The sequence below is a fragment of the Mus caroli genome, unplaced genomic scaffold, assembly GCF_978045245.1.
Source record: "Mus caroli unplaced genomic scaffold, Mus_caroli_1 scaffold_11, whole genome shotgun sequence".
Taxonomy (NCBI): domain Eukaryota; kingdom Metazoa; phylum Chordata; class Mammalia; order Rodentia; family Muridae; genus Mus; species Mus caroli.
In genome coordinates this window covers 65,198,450-65,214,741 of record NW_028227266.1, presented here as the reverse complement: position 1 = coordinate 65,214,741, position 16,292 = coordinate 65,198,450, and the positions used below count along the sequence as shown (strand labels likewise).

The window sequence follows — 16,292 nt, the reverse complement described above, 5'->3', positions numbered from 1 at the left end:
GCCTCTGAGGGCTGGGACTAAAGGTGTGGCCCACTACACCCTGCACACCCAGTCCAAGCAGATCACTCTTGGTGCTTATTGAGGTACCTTCTGTGGCGCTCTAGAGACCATCTTTCTTTCACTAGGATTGTTATTGCTTTGATGAAAGGCCATGACCAAAGCAACTTGGAGAGGAAAGCATTTGTTTGGCTTACACTTTTAAATCACAGTTCATCATTAAAGGCAGTCAGGACAGGAACTCAAACAGGGCAGGAACCTGGAGGCAGGAGTTGATGTCTGCAGAAGCCATGGAGTGGAGATACTTACTGGTTTGCTTTCCATGGCTTGCTCAACTTGCTTATAGAACCCAGGATCAGGGGTGGTCTTATCCATAATGAGCTAGGCCCTCCCTCATCAACCTCTAAGTAGGGACATTCCTTACAGGCTTGCCTACAGCCTGATTTTAAGGAAGTCATTTTCTTAATTGAATTCCCCTCCTCTCAGATAACTCTAACCTGTGTCAAGCTGACACAGAACTGTCCTGCACAGTTCCCCAGATTCTATTGGTCTGAACTTTTGGTAGTTTTGTGTTTTGTTTTGTTTTACCTCAGGGCTTCATTAATGTAATTTCACCATGAAGTATAAGTATTCATCCTCATTTTGGAAACTGCTTGTGTATTAACAGTTTTAAAGTCACTACAGATTTTAAATGGCTCAGCAGTATTTTTGCCGTGCATTTAACTCTCTGCTGGCACTGGACATGCTTAAAGTCTTAAGGATTTTGTAGAAGAAATAACTAATCTGAATTATAGGCAGAGATCTTTTGGGTTGGACTGGAGAATTTGCCTCCTGGTGTAGTATTTAGATATCTTGGGGCATTTGTCAAACCAATAAGAAAACCAAGCCTCTTATCTTTTAAGAAGTCAGGTAGTGGTTTATGGTTCATGCCCCACTGCTAGGAAAAATATCTTTCACTTGAGTATGCTTTTCAGTTAAAAGTTGGGGTTTACATGTTTTGATTTTTCAACTTATAATTTTAGTAGAATCTTATAAATGCACTACCTTAAAATGTATTTCCCTGTTTTTTTTTCATCCATGGTATTTATTGATGCTTATTTTCTCACAGACACTAAAATATCCATGCCCTCACATAGCCTAGAAAATTTGCCTGAAATAATCACTAGGCAGAAAAGGGAAAAGAAATACTTCCAGACAGGCGTGGTACTGGAGTTTCAAGCAGAGACCTTGGCTTAACTTAGATGTTTGAAGTAGCTACCTGTCCTTGGCAGCACTGATGGCCTTTTCTTCCTCGTTACAGGGAAGTACGACTGCCATTTGTGCCACAGGCCTTCGAAATTTGGGCAACACTTGTTTCATGAATGCTATCCTTCAGTCACTCAGGTAATGAATGCTACAGTCAGAAGTTTTTGATATTACAGCTCGGGAGCAAAGGCTCAGTGTTCAGAGCCTGTTTTCTGCCTCTAACTCTAGCTTCTGTGCTTTGTCCTCATCAGAGAATTGAGAAAGTGACTCCTACTTCTTACAGTAGGAGGAAAGAATAAATAATGCAGTTTGTCTAAACTCCTTCAGGCATCTCTTGTTAGAAAATTACAGTTAGCTCTTGTTTCTCATTGCTTCTTGAATGGCCACAGGAGGGTCAGGACACCTTCTCTGAGAAAGGGGGGACAGTAAACATTTTAGACCATGTACATATTTCTCTCCTATTTTATCTAGATCTCAGCTACTCAGGAAGCTAGAGCAGCTTAAACCCAGCTTGGGCGATATAGCCAAAGTCAATTAGAGAAGGGAAAAGATAAGTTAAAAAAAAATCCTTCATTGAAAACATAAAAGTTCCTAGGCTGGGGGATATGTCGGGCCCATGGGCTTTAGTCTGTAGAACTAAAGGTTTAGAGCTTATTTCAGCCACTAGTCATGAGAACTTTAGAGTATAAGAGAGTGGTAAAAAGAAAGTGGCCAATAGGGCTGACCTCAGTAGAAGAAACTATTTTGAAAGCTTTATACTTTCAGACTTTAATGAGACATCTAAGGCTGGAGTTAGTGATCTTCCCAGTTGACACTCCAGATTAGAGCAGAGCCACACTGAATCTACCTTAAAGGCAGATTTTGCCATTTCACTTACCTGTTCTTCCTCAGAGAAATTCTAGTCAATTTGTCCCTGTGATCTTATATAGCATGTCTAAAAAATATGGTTGGTTTCATGGTTTGTTTTGAGGAAATTATTTTATTGAATACCTGGAAATAAGTACACTAAAAGAGAGAAGTGAAAGTTGGTGTGTAGTTCAGTTGATAGGGAACACGTCAAGTCCACAGCAGACCCTGGTGTGGTCCTTAGCACACACAGGAGCAGCATTTGAGAAGTAAGGCAGGGGGCTTAGAAGTCTGAGGTACCACAGAGGAAGTTCAAGGCAAGAGAAGGGGGAGAAGGAGGGAAGAAAAAGGAGGAGGGAAGGAGGAAGAGACAGGATAACCTATGATGGAGGGGAATCCCCTCAGAGCTGTACTTCTGTGCGTTTCTCGGAGTGAGGGAAGAGCAGTGAAACACAATGATATTGTGTACTGTGTAATGAGACAAGCGACAGATCACATTTTGAAAATTCTTGTGTAGATTTTGTAGAACCTTTTTTACTGTCCTTTAAATTCTTTTCTTTAAAAAAAATAATTTTCTTCACTTCCTTTTAAAATAGTAACATTGAGCAGTTTTGCTGTTATTTCAAAGAACTGCCTGCTGTGGAGTTAAGGAATGGGAAAACAGCAGGAAGGCGAACATACCACACCAGGAGCCAAGGGGACAGCAATGTGTGAGTTACCAGAAATGGCCTTTCTGGCTTTGAGCTGCAAAACAAATGAATCTCTCTCCTGATTTTTATATTTTAACTAATAAGTAGATTTTATAAAGCTCTTCCTAAATCGCATTAATCTAGCTCATAATCTTAATAATTGTTTTTTTTTTAAATTCCTGCTATTATAATGGGACGGCTATTTTAGCACTGCCCAAGTCTTTGCAGGCATCTGTATATATGCACAGACATTCAGGTGTAGACATCTATAAGCATCACTAGTTGATCTTAATCTATTGGTCTGATAGTATTAGAGTAAGCCTATTTGGGTAATAACATTAATAGTCAATTTGAGTTAATATGGAGGGGTTATAAACAGAAGTTGTTATCAAAGACCAGTTTATATTCAGACTCACTGCAGCTTTGCTCTTCTGGAGTTCAGAAGGTCTGCTGTGTTACAATAGAAGCATAGTACATCTTTTCCTTACCCTTACTGAAGCACAGACATGGCTTACCTGTCCATATGTATATAATGTTTTTTCTGTCTGCCTGTTTCATTCCCCCACACAACTCTTTTTCACAATTTTGAAAGGCCGATTTATAAGATACTGCCCTGCCTCAGTGAGAGAGAAGAGTAGGAAAGAACGAGTTAGAATATTGGCTAGAACAGACAGAGCCCTGATATTGAGAAGGGGTCATTTGCTATGTGAAGGGAGTTTTGTTTGGTGGCAGCATATAGAATGAATGGAAAAGTACCTGCATTTAATGGGGCTTCCATTGTGCCAGAGACAGCAGTGAAATAATGAGGAGAAAATACATATGTGCAAAAGTTAAGAAAAGCATTTGTTGTTATTTGAAATTTGGTTACAGCCTACAGAAATTGACACTGGCTGATTTGGCCAAAAATAATATACTGAAGAAGAGTTGGCGAGTCTACATTACTGGATGTGTTGAAAGTCAGAACAGAGCTAACACCATAGCCACAGTCATGCAGAGATGCCCTTCAAGGATACTGCTGCCTTTGCTGTCCCTGGATGTGGGATGGTGCTTGCTACCTTGTCCACCTCCAAAGAGGGTTTGGTGTTGTGTCTGCTTTTTTAGTGTTACTTAACTCCTGCTTCAGACTGTACCTTGCTCCAGCTGCAAGGGAAGCTAAGCAAGCACCTTGTGGCTATCCCAGCGTCTGCTGGGAGGCACCTGCTAGATTACAGGGTTGAGAAAGAAGCTATCACGTATCCAAGAGTGATTGGTTATACTGATAGATCTAGGAACTGAATTCAAAGTGTATCAGTTTAGCTACATGCACAGAAAATCATAATTAACTGTAACTTAAATGTTCATGGTTTTATTTTCTCATGTAAATGATCTGTCAAGGACTGTTTTTGCAAAATCATTAGGTTCCTTCTTGCTCATCTTTTATTTACTTAGTCCCAGATAGTGGGATGCTACCATTACTAATGTGTCCTACCTCTGGGAGAAAGAAGGGATTGATAAGGATTACTTTTTTTTCCTGAGGAAATTCCCCCAGAAGATGGCACACTCCCAGATTTTTATTCTAGGAGTTTATATGATTAATAAAAAAGTGGGGGTTGTGTTGAAGAAGTGAAGTATATAGCTGGTGGGGGAGGGCAGGGGGAGCATGGAACAGTAGAAACTGGAGACGCTTTGCACATAGTGAGTTTGAAGTAACTAAGAAGATGTGCAATAGAAAGTTCCTGTCAAAAGTAGGGAAAAAAAACCTAAATAGAAGCATTCCTGAAGGCCTGACATGGCAGGCATACCTTTAATTCCAGTAGAAGCAGAAGAGTGAGTCTGAGGCAGTCTGATCTATATGGCAGGTTGATCTATATGGCAGGTTCCAAGATAGCTAGAGTTAAGCCCAGAAGCAGCCTTGTGACTACTTACACTGTTTGAGGCATAGATGAACAGATAAGCCTGGAAGTGCCTTATGAGGCAAAGAAGGCCGCATGCAGGGATGGGGAGGGATGCTCTGTCGCTTGTTGACAGTCTGTAAATGAGCATGCTTAAGTGCTTTGCTTGTGACGGATCCACTGCTTTACTGCTTTATGTGTTTCTTTCAGTCTGTGAACAAAATGCTAGTACCTTGACACACTCAAAGGTTAAAAATTAGTTTTGTTGACAATGCTGCTGTTTATATGGGTTTTTAAAATGCTCTTACATACATAGCTATCAGACTTAGTTCAGATGACTAAGCACTTGGAAGTTTTCATTTTTTATTATGTATTTTAGACAGTTGAGCTGTATGTGTTGAACTAGTGGCCTTCCAAAGATGTTAAACCTGCCGTCTCTCCCTCTATTCCAGGTCTTTAGTAGAAGAGTTTAGAAAGACACTGTGTGCTTTATGGCAAGGCAGCCAGACTGCATTTAGTCCTGAGTCCTTGTTTTATGTTGTCTGGAAGATCATGCCTAACTTTAGGTGAGTATTAAAGAAGGGCACTGAAGATATCTGGGTTCTTTCTGCTGCCTCTCAGTGCTTACAAAGCTGGTAGTACTATGGGTGCTCTAAGCAGAGCTTTTGTTAGATGAGCAGAGGGACTGAGTAAACACTGGCTTATTTAAAATCCCCTAGTGAGTAGTCCATGTGTGCTAGGAATATGTAATGAACAATTAAAGTTTCTTGATTCTTTCAAGTCTTTTTTTTTTTAACTTTATTTTTATGTTCATTGGTGTTTTGCCTGCATGTATCTCTATGTGAGGATGTCATAAGCCCAGGAGCTTGAGTTACACACATGTATGAGCTGACATGTGGGTGCTAGGAATTAAACTTGAGTCCTCTGAAATAGTAGCCAGTGTTTCTTACTGCTGAGCCATCTCTCCAGCCCTGATTCTTTCAAGAGAAATGATTGTCACCATGTACTTAACTATCTTATTATTCCAACCTAAAGAAGGAAGTGAGAGCTGGGGCTCTCTCTGCAGTAGAGCACTAGCCTGGTATGGATGAGACCACAGGTTCCATCTAATACTGCCACACACAAAGAAGTGAAATGAAGCCAGTGGAAATCTACAGTGTCAGACACTGCTGACCAGGTTCTAAAGCTCTAGAATGAAGTCTATGTTTCCTAAGAATCACGCTTTGGGAGGGCCAATCCTATTTAGTCACCTGTCCTACCTCTCTTGGTTGCCATCCTTGTGAGAATTCAGGTCATTACAGATGTATGGTACTTCCAGTGTTTGCCATGTTTGGCTGATTTTATTCTTTCATTGAAGCAAGTTGTAGCTTTTAGAGTCATGATTTGGCACCTTGCATTTGTCCTTCTTTGTTTAAAAAACACATTATAGTGAAACTTAACAATACATTTTGTACTTTTTATTATAGAGAAATATGTTTAAAAGGTTAATCAAAGTCTTGTAACTTACTGCTTACCAAATGAGCCCAGCCTTTGATTTAACCACTGCTAACCCTGGTCTTTTATTTATTTTTTCAAGGAAACTTATGTATCATTCTCTTTAATTTCTCAGAAGAGACTCCTAAGAATTTTAGAATTTTCTGACTCAAAGCAGGAAAAGCAGAAATAAGTGTTCAGATGGTGCTTGCCAGGCTTGAACTTAACATAATAGTAGTTCCTGATCGTTGGATGTCTACTATGTGGCAAGCCCTAAGTACTTTATCCTTTCTAAAAACCAAGCCACAAAGCATTTTGGCTAAGCTAACTCTTAAGTTTAGAAGAGTCAAAATGGGCTGGAGAGATGGCTCAGCGGTTAAGAGCATTGACTGCTCTCCCAGAAGTCCTGAGTTCAATTCCCAGCAACCACATGGTGGCTCACAACCATCTATAATGGGATCAGATGGCCTCTTCTGGTGTCTCTGAAGACAGCTACAGTGTACTTGTCATATATAAAATAAATGAATAAAATCTTAAAAAAAAAAAAAGAAGAGTCAAAAAGAGAAACTTGTTCAGTCCTACACATCTCCTTGGAGACCACTGAGGTCAGATGGGACCAAGATGAGGAAGTGTTTAGGAGTTCTTCACAGCAGACGTGCCTTGGGTGAAGCCATGGTGCAGCTTCCTTGGTGCCCAGGGTGATCATAGTCTTTTCATTTTGAATGTCTGACACATCCCCATATTTTTATTATTTTATTCACTTTACATTCCTTTATCAACCCCCATCCTCCCAGTACCTCATCACACAAATCTTACCCCCATTATTCCCTCCCCTTTTCCTGAGGAGGGGGAGCCCCACTTGGATATCACCCCACCACCACCAGGGCTTATCCAATCACTGCAGGATTAGGTACATCCTCTCCCAGATAAGACACCCTAGTTAGGGGTACTGGATCCATAGGCAGGCAACAGATTCAGGGACAGCCCCTGCTCCAGTTGTTGGGGGACCGCATGAAGACCAAACTGCACATCTGCTACACATGTGCAGGGGGCCTAGGTGTAGCCTGTGTTTGCTCTTTGGTTGGTGGTTCAGTCTCTGGGAGCCCCAGGGTTCAGGTTAGTTGATTCTGTTGATCTTCCTGTAGAGTCACTATCCTCTTTGGGTCTGTTGATCTTTTCCCCAACTCTTTCACGAGATTCCTTGAGCTCCATCTAATGTTTGGCTATGGGTCTCTGCTTTTGTTTCCATTGGCTGCTGGCTGGACCCTCTTGGAGGACCATTATGCTAGGCTCCAGTCTGCAAGTGTAACAGAGTGTCATTAATAGTGTCAGGAATTTTTCTGCCTGTGGGATGTATCTCTATTTAGGCCAGTCATTGGTTGGCCATTCCCTCCATCTCTGAACCTTTGTCCCTGTACATCTTGTAGGCAGGACAACAAGCCCCTACAACCAACAGCAGCTAAATCTGGTAGAAATCACCAAGCAGGAGTCACTAAAACCCTTAAGGCTCCTTCTTGGGGTCCTAATTGACTTGGTAAATCAAGCTTCTACTCTGGAATTAGCAAGTAACCCTCTTCCTGTGGATAACATACTCCAAAGCTTTTGGGTACCACTGGTCAAGCATCGAGCAGACTCAGCCAGTTGTAGCACATCCCCATATTTTAATACAGTGGAATCTGCTTTTCTCCAAACATAGCCACATCACTGCCCTTCCTGGTTTCTATAGCCCAGCTGTGAGCATGGTTTAGTTAATGGATGAATTTACTACTTTTAGTATTCCCACTGATAAATGAAAGAACTTTAGAAGTGATAGGTTGAGAAATTGGGTGATTTCTGATCACATGTGTTTTGATGTCTTCTTAATTACTGCTGAACATCAGCTGGGCTTTCTTCTAGTTCTGCAGTAATTGAGATTGTTCCCCGTTTTCATGTAATCAAAGAATTGTCCTTTGTTGAAAGATGCCAGCCTTAGAGATTATCACCACACAGTACCCAGGTGTAAGCTGGGAGGTAGGACTTTCATGAGGGTTCTGTGGGGATGCTGATGGTAGTGCCACTGAGATCTGGTGGGGCTTTCTTATCATAGCTCTCACTGTAAGTGTGATTCTTAAATCATGGTCATACAGAAGCACAGTGAATCTTAGATTATGCTCCTATAATATTTATTTATAACCTCAAACCATTTTCATGTTTGTAAAGCTTGTTTTCCTTGATTAATACAAGACAAGATCTGGGAAACTAACTCCTGGGATGAATATTTGATGGTTCAGAAATACAGACATGAATGTAAGAAGTAGGACTATCTTTTACCTATGAAGTGAACGTGGCCAAGAATCGTGAATGTAGCCAGCAGCTTTTATGTACTCATCAAGGCTGCTAGCATGGAAATGTCTTCCTTCATGTGTTGACCTTTTCCAGTGTGCATATCCACTTACTGGCTGTATGGTTTCCTAGAATGCCCTGCCTTGTCTGTTTTTTCGTTTTGTTTAAGGAAAATACACTTAAGTTTATTTTGGTAGACAAAATACAAACAGTTCAAATTTAAAAGATTAAGAGTAGAATGGCAGTGAATGTTTTCTTTCACTCTGGTTCCTCACTGTCCTGTTTTCTGGAAGCAACCAGTGACTAGATCTCCATGTGTGCTTTCCGTGAAAATCTTTTACCTGTTCAAGGTGATCTTCCTGCCTCTGCCTAATGAGTGCTAGTATTACAGGCATCTACACCACACTCAACGGTGCTTGTACTATGACTCCACATTGGTCTTAGCCATCTTGTTTAGGCAGTACCAGTACATAGTATCTTACAGGTATGCCAATCATGATGTTTCATTATTCAGAATATATGCTTTCACACCTGACCAGGTGCCAATAGATAACCATTTTGTCTGGTTATTCTCTATCAAAACATCCATTTGCCTTTAAGATGCATGCCTGCATTGTACCACAAATTGTTGTAAAGAGACCTTTGCCCTTTGTTCTGCTGTACTGTGCTCCATCAGTTTTTGTTGTTGTTATTTTTTTTATATATATATATTTTTGTTTTTTGTTTTTTTTGTTTTTTGGGTTTTTTTGCCTTCCATTTAGAAAGGACACTTTTAGGTCCTTTAGGTGTTCCTTTGTTTGCAGTGTGATTTCTCACATCATCATTTTGACAGGTTTTCTGTTAGTCTTTCTTTAGGCATCAAAGAAGAGGACAATCTTAGGTCTAACCATTGATTGTAAAGAACCCTGTTACCATCCAAACCTCTATTATTTCTTTTTGTCTTTTTTTCTTAATTCTGGTCTGTCACAGAGACTGCATTTGGGTCTTCATAACCTATTTCCTCATTAGTTCACAAGTAATTACTGCTGACACCACTGAAATATACTCCTAGACCTGATAATCAGCTTCAGCAAAGTGGCTGGATATAAAATTAGCTGAAACAAATCAGTAGCCGTCCTCTACTGAAAGGATAAACAGGCTGAAAAGGAAATTAGGGAAACGATATCCTTCACAATAGTCACAAATAATATAAAATACCTTGGTGTGACTCTAACCAAGCAAGTGAGAGTTCTGTACAAGAACTTCAAGTCTCTGAAGAAAGAATTTGAAGAAAATCTTAGAAGATGGAAAGATCTCCCATGCTCATGGATTGGCAGGATTAAAACAATAAAAGTGGCCATCTTGCTGAAAGCAATCTACAGATTTAATGCAATTCCCATCAAAATTCCAACTCAGTTCTTCATAGAGTTAGAGCAATTTGTAAATTCATTGGGAATAACAAAAGACCCAGGATAGGGAAAACTATTCTCAACAATAAAAGAACTTCTGGGGGAATCACCATCCCTGACCTCAAGCTTTATTACAGAGCAGTAGTGATAAAAAACTGTATGGTATTGGTACAGAGACAGCAAGGTAGATCAATGGAACAGAATTGAGGACCCAGAATTAAACCTACACAGCTATGGTCACTTGATCTTTGACAAAGGAGCTAAAGCCATCTAGCAGAAAAAAAGACAGCATTTTCAACAAATGGTGCTTGTTCAACTGGAGGTCAGCATGTAGAAAAATGCAAATTGATCCATTCTTATCTCCTCGTACAAAGCTCAAGTTCAAGTGTATCAGGGACCTCCACATAAAATCAGAATCACTGAAACTAATAGAAGAAAAAATGGGGAAGAGCCTCAAACACATGGGCACAGGGGAAAATTTCCTGAACAGGACACCAATGCATATGCTCTAAGATCAAGAATCAACAAATGGCACCTCATTAAATTGCAAAACTCAGGTGACAGCAGATGCCCGCAAGGATGTGGAGAAAGAGGAACACTCCTCTATTGTTGGTGGGATTGCAAGCTGGTACAACCACTCTGGAAATCAGTCTGGCGGTTCCTCACCTGAGTTTTTGATTTTAGCCATTCTGACTAGTGTGAGGTGGAATCTCAGGGTTGTTTTGATTTGCATTTCCCTGATGACTAAGGAGTTGAACATTTCTTTGAGTGCTTTTCGGCCATTCGATACTCCTCAGTTGGGAATTCTTTGTATAGCTTTGTACCCCATTTTTAAAAATAGGGTTATTTGATTCTCTGGAATCTAACTTCTCAAGTTCTTTGTTCTTTGGATATTAGACCTCTAACAGATGTAGGGTTGGTAAAGATCTTTTCTCAATCTGTTGGTTGCCATTTTATCCTACTGACAGTGTCCTTTACCTTGCCTGGGGAGGTGGGACACAGGAAGCTTTGACTGCACTTAACCCCATGCCAGAAATTTTGACTGTGGGTTGGCAACCCCATCCCTCCACTTGAGGCCCCGTCTGTCTATTGGAGGTGGACTCCTTGATATCCCTCTCTCCACTGTTGGGCATTTCATCTAAGGTCACTCCCATTGAGTCCTGAAAGTCTCATCTCTCAGGGGTCTGGTACTTTCTAGAGGGTTCCCCCACCTCCACACTCCTGGGGGGGGGTCTGCATAATTCCATTCATTCTGCTGGCCCTCTGATCTTCTCTCCCCCCTAGCCCCATACCTGATTTTATTCTCTCTTCCCCTCCCCCTCCTCTCCCACCCATGTCCCTCCTTCCCTCTGCCTCCTGTGATTATTTTCATCCCCCTTCTAAGTGTTACTGAAGCATCCCACTTGGGCCTTTCAGCTTGTTAAACTTCTTAAGATTGGTGGGTTGTATCCTACGTATTCTGTATTTTTTGGATAATATTCACTTATTTGTGAGTACATACCATGCATGTCCTTTTGGGTCTGGGTTACCTCACTCAGGATATTTTCTAGTTCCATTCATTTGCCTGTAAAACTCAGGATGTCCTCATTCTTAATAGCTGAGTAGTATTGCATTGTGTAAATGAACCACATTTTCTGTATCCATTCTTCGTTTGAGTGACATCTGGGTTGTTTCTAGCTTCTGGCTATTACAAATAAGGCCACTATGAACATAGTGGAACACGTGCTCCTGTGACATGGTGAGGCATCTTTTGGGTATATGACCAAGAATAGTAGAGCTGGGTCTTCTAATTTTCTGAGGAACTTCCAGATTGATTTCCAGAGTGGTTGTACCAGTTTGCAATCCCACCAACAATGGAGGAGTGTTCCTCTTTCTCCTCATCCTTACCACCATGTGCTGTCACCTGTGTTTTTGATCTTAGCCATTCTGAATGGTGTAAAGTGGAATCTCTGAGTTGTTTTGCTTTGAATTTCCCTGATTACTAAGGACTTTGAAACATTTCTTTGAGTGCTTCTTGGCCATTTGAGATTCCTCTGTTGTGACTTCTGCTTTTTAAGTTCCATTAATTAGGGAGACTTCATAATTTGTAATCTCTAGAAAAGGGTACAAATATATATTAAGAGAAACTATTACTGAAAGAAATTTTGTTTGTGGAACCTTGTCTGAAAGAGTGATTCTTAAAAGTCATCAGAACTATTTACCAATTAGGAGAACCTTAACTGTAAAATGTATATAGGATACTTTTCTAGTATAGTGTTAGAACACAGTTTGTACCATTGTTTCTTTTACTTGGATGTCTTAATTGTTGGTTACTAGTTATTGATCTGGATTAGTTTAAGAATTTCATGAAGTTTCTTATAAATATAACTTCTATTTGCCAGATTTAATTTGTCTTGGAGGCTTACTGCTGAATATACTTATCTTTCTAAGCTCTTTCTGAACTGTGGTGGTTGGTTCAACTCAGCTGTTCTGGCCCAAACTCTTCTCTAAGATAACTGATTCAAACTGGCTTCTCTTGGCTCTTTCTGAATTGCTCTGCTTGGCCTCAAACTAACTCTGGCAATTTGTTCTAATCTTCTTGCTCCTTCTTCTTTGGCTTGTGATGTCTTCACCTCAACCAGTCTCTGTAAAACTGTATTGGTAAAACACTCACACAGTCAGGTATTCCCCCCCCCCCCTTACACTGCTCTCATAAGTTATCTCTCTTTCTTGTGTTGTTCTTTCCTTTGCAGTTAAGAGTTGGGCATATTTTTTTCTGATTCATTCTGTCAAATCTTTCTCTGATTTGTCATTTGGCCCCTCATTCGGCATCACTTTCAAACGTGGCTGCTTCCTTCTACAAACCAACTTTACTTTCATTGTTTGGGATTAAAGGTGTGTACTAAGAGTGTGTCTGTATTCCAGCCAGAGGGATTAAAGTTGTGTCATTCCAGCCAGATCACACAGAACTAGAAGGTCTTTGAATCTAATTCCTTCCTAGAAGCACCACGTTGCTGGATTAAAATTCCTTTAGTTTTCTCTCCTAAATATAAGAACTATTATACAAATACATTATAATATGTATTCAAGTTTAGTATGGTGCATAATTGTGTATGAGTCAATTTTTAAAGAGCTTGACTCTCTGGCCCAAGATGGAAGTACAGAATATTAGATATTTTTAATTAACACACAAACACACTCACTCTCTCTGTCTCTCTCTCCTTGTCTCTGTCTCTCTGTGTCAGTGTCTCAAATGCATGCACACTTAAGAGATCAAGGGTTGACATCTTGTGTTTCTCCTCCTCCTTTTATTTGTGAATTTTGAGACAAGGTTTCTCTGTAGTCATGGCTATTTTGGAACTCACTCTGGAGACTGGAGACTGGGCTGTTCTTGAACTCAGATCTTCCTCCCAAGTGTTGGGATTGTGCACAGACACCTCCTGGCTTGTTGTTTCTTAGGGAATAAAATACCCATGGAAGGAGTTACAGAGACAAAGTTTGGAGCTAAGACAAAAGGATGGACCATCCAGAGACTGCCCCACCCGGGGGTCCATCCCATAATCAGCCACCAAATCCAGATACTATTGCATATGCCAGCAAAATTTTGCTGAAAGGACCCTGATATAGCTGTCTTTTGTGAGGCTGTGCCAGTGCCTGGCAAATACAGAAGTGGATGCTCACAGGCATCTATAGGATGGAACACAGGGCCCCCAATGGAGAAGCTAAAGAAAGCACCCAAGGAGCTGAAGGGGTCTGCAACCCTATAGGTGGAACAACAATATGAACTAATCAGTACCCCCAGAGCCTGTGTCTCTAGCTGCATATGTAGCAGAAGATGGCCTAGTCGGCCATCATTGGGAAGAGAGGTCCCTTGGTCTTGCAAACTTTATATGCCCCAGTACAGGGGAACGCCAGGGCCAAGAAGTGGGAGTGGGTGGATAGGGGAGCAGGGCGGGGGGAGGGTATTAGGGACTTTTGGGATAGCATTTGAAATGTAAATGAAGAAAAAATTAAAAAATTAAAAAATATTTAAAAATTAGCTTTTCTTTCTTCCTTTTTCTGTTTGATATGGGATCTCTCATTGAACTAGAAGCTCACCAATTCAGCTATGCTGGTTGACCAGGCATTTGAACCCTAGGGGGTCCTTTTGTGTTTTGTTTTTTCTTCAGCAGTGCAGAGATGACAGACGTGTTGTGTGGTGCTGTGTCCAGCTGTTTTACATGGGTTCTGGAGGACTGCTCTCAGGTTTGCTTGCTTGCAAAGCAAGCATTTTATCAACTGAGCCATCTCCCTACTGGGCCCAGATTAACTTTAATTCTTAGATGGAAGAATGAGTTTTTAAACATATATAAGTGCTCTAAATTTCTTAGATCTTTTAGTGTAGGCTTAAATGTAGTTTTCAAATTAGATTAAGCTTTAAAATGTAAAGATTTAGGTCTTTTCTAGGAAGGACCTTTGAGAGAGTGGGAAATTTCAGGGTCCATCTAAAAGGTGCAAATTTGTATGCCGTCTCTATGACTTTTCTAGGATTTTAGGTAAATCACATGCTACCACCTCCATTTGTCCCTCAATATATCTCTAAAGTAAAAAGATCAGTGAAAGTCACAACAAACCCAATTAACTCTAATATTCTGTGGTTTTTGAAATTAAAGAGAAATAGGTATCCCATACAGACATTGTGAGGCAGAGGGTGTGGGCTACTGGAGGCATGCTTGTGAGCATGAGGCTGCAGACCTTCATCATGTTTAATGGACAAGCAGAACATCCTCACATACTATTTTTGTTTACTTCAAGGGGTTATCAGCAGCAGGATGCCCATGAATTCATGCGCTACCTTTTGGATCATCTACACTTAGAACTTCAGGGTGGCTTCAATGGTGTTTCCCGCTCAGCAATTCTACAGGAGAATTCTACACTGTCTGCAAGTAACAAATGCTGCATGTAAGACTCAGCTTACTTCTACTTTAGAACCCTCAGAAATGTCTTCTGGTATTGCTGTGTGTCATTTTTTTCTTGTCCCTTACTATGAACAAATCTTTTGTCTTGTTTATTAACAAGCCTATAGATTAACAGCCTGTAACATACACTGATATAAGAATATTTGTTTTGCTGAGAAAGAAATTATTATTTCAGTCTGGATTCTAATTATTTACTTTTTTTTTTTTTTTCTTTTTAAATGACAGCTTTACTGTCTCGCCCTTGGCTAGCCTGGAACTCACAGATTATGCCTGCCTTTTGCATGTTGGCACCATGCTCAGCCTTTTTCTGTTGCTAGTATTATCTATGCAGGATTCTTTAACTAGGAGAGGGATTTATAAGATACTTTCCAGAAAGAAAGAAAGAAAGAAAGAAAGAAAGAAAGAAAGAAAGAAAGAAAGAAAGAAAGAAAGAAAGAAAGGAAGAAAGGAGTAAGTGGGGTTCACTAGTACTATCTGGTAGTTGGCACTTACCCTCAAATCCTACCGTGTCACAGAAAAGTAACTAGTATGAACTGCCAGGTTTCTCCAGTTCCAGACAGAGTGCAGTGTAGAAAGGGAAGACTTAAGATCCAGTCAAGCTGTCTGTCCTTCTAGCATGAGTTTAAAACTAGTGTTAAATAAAAATTTATGTTTCTATATTATCTTGGCATATTCATATATAAAAAATACTAAATTGGCCTCTATCAAAGATAGCTTCTATGAAATGAGAGAGTATCATTATCTTATGATGCCATGGGCATTCCAATGGAATTGCACTATATAATCTTCATAGAATATTCTTTTAGGACCAATTTCAGTATTACTGTATTTAAAGACTAGTAATTTTAGCTGGGCAGTGGTGTTGTATGCCTTTAATCCCAACACTCGAGAGGTAGAGGCAGGCAAATCTCTGAGCTCGAGGCCAGCCTGGTCTACAGAGTAAGTTCCAGGACAGCCAGGGAAAAAATATCAAGTACTAAAATCAAGCTTTCCTTTTATTTCCTTCATTTCACGGGAGGAAAGGGGTTTATTCAGCTTACACGTCCACATTGCTGTTCATCACCAAAGGAAGTCAGGACTGGAACTCAAACAGGTCAGGAAGCAAGAGCTGATGCAGAGGCCATGAGGGGGGCTGCTTACTGGCTTGCTTCCCATGGTTCGCTCAGCTTGCTCTTTTATAGAATCCAGGACTACCAGTCCAGGGATGGCACAGTGGGCCCTCCCCACTTGATCACTCATTGAGAAAATGCCTTACAGCTGGATCTCATGGAGGCATTTCCTCAAGGGAGGCTCCTTTCTCTGTGGTTACTCCAGCTTGTGTCAAGTTGACACACAAAACCAGCCAGAACAGAGATGTTTTATGATCTAGTGATACTTGTTAAAAAGCATTTCTTGTAGGGAGGAATTGGTGGTGATGAGATAAAAATGTAATACAACAGAACAGAGAGCACTTTGAAAATTATTTATGAATCTTAATGCTATACCCATCAGATGGCTGAAACTTGATTTCTTCCAGGAAGTGAT

The 16,292-nt window shown here is 40.5% G+C and overlaps 1 protein-coding gene across 3 annotated transcripts in view; it reads left to right on the top strand.

Moving 5' to 3' along the window:
• Positions 1-16,292, top strand: part of Usp3 (ubiquitin specific peptidase 3) — a 78,592-nt gene that overhangs the window by 51,287 nt on the left and 11,013 nt on the right. For all 3 annotated transcript variants that reach the window (XM_021171884.3, XM_029481108.2, XM_021171885.3), the window contains exons 6-9: positions 1,298-1,380; positions 2,685-2,798; positions 5,101-5,214; positions 14,605-14,751. In XM_021171884.3, the coding sequence (XP_021027543.1) occupies positions 1,298-1,380; positions 2,685-2,798; positions 5,101-5,214; positions 14,605-14,751 (458 nt within the window). The remainder of the gene's footprint in view (positions 1-1,297; positions 1,381-2,684; positions 2,799-5,100; positions 5,215-14,604; positions 14,752-16,292) is intronic.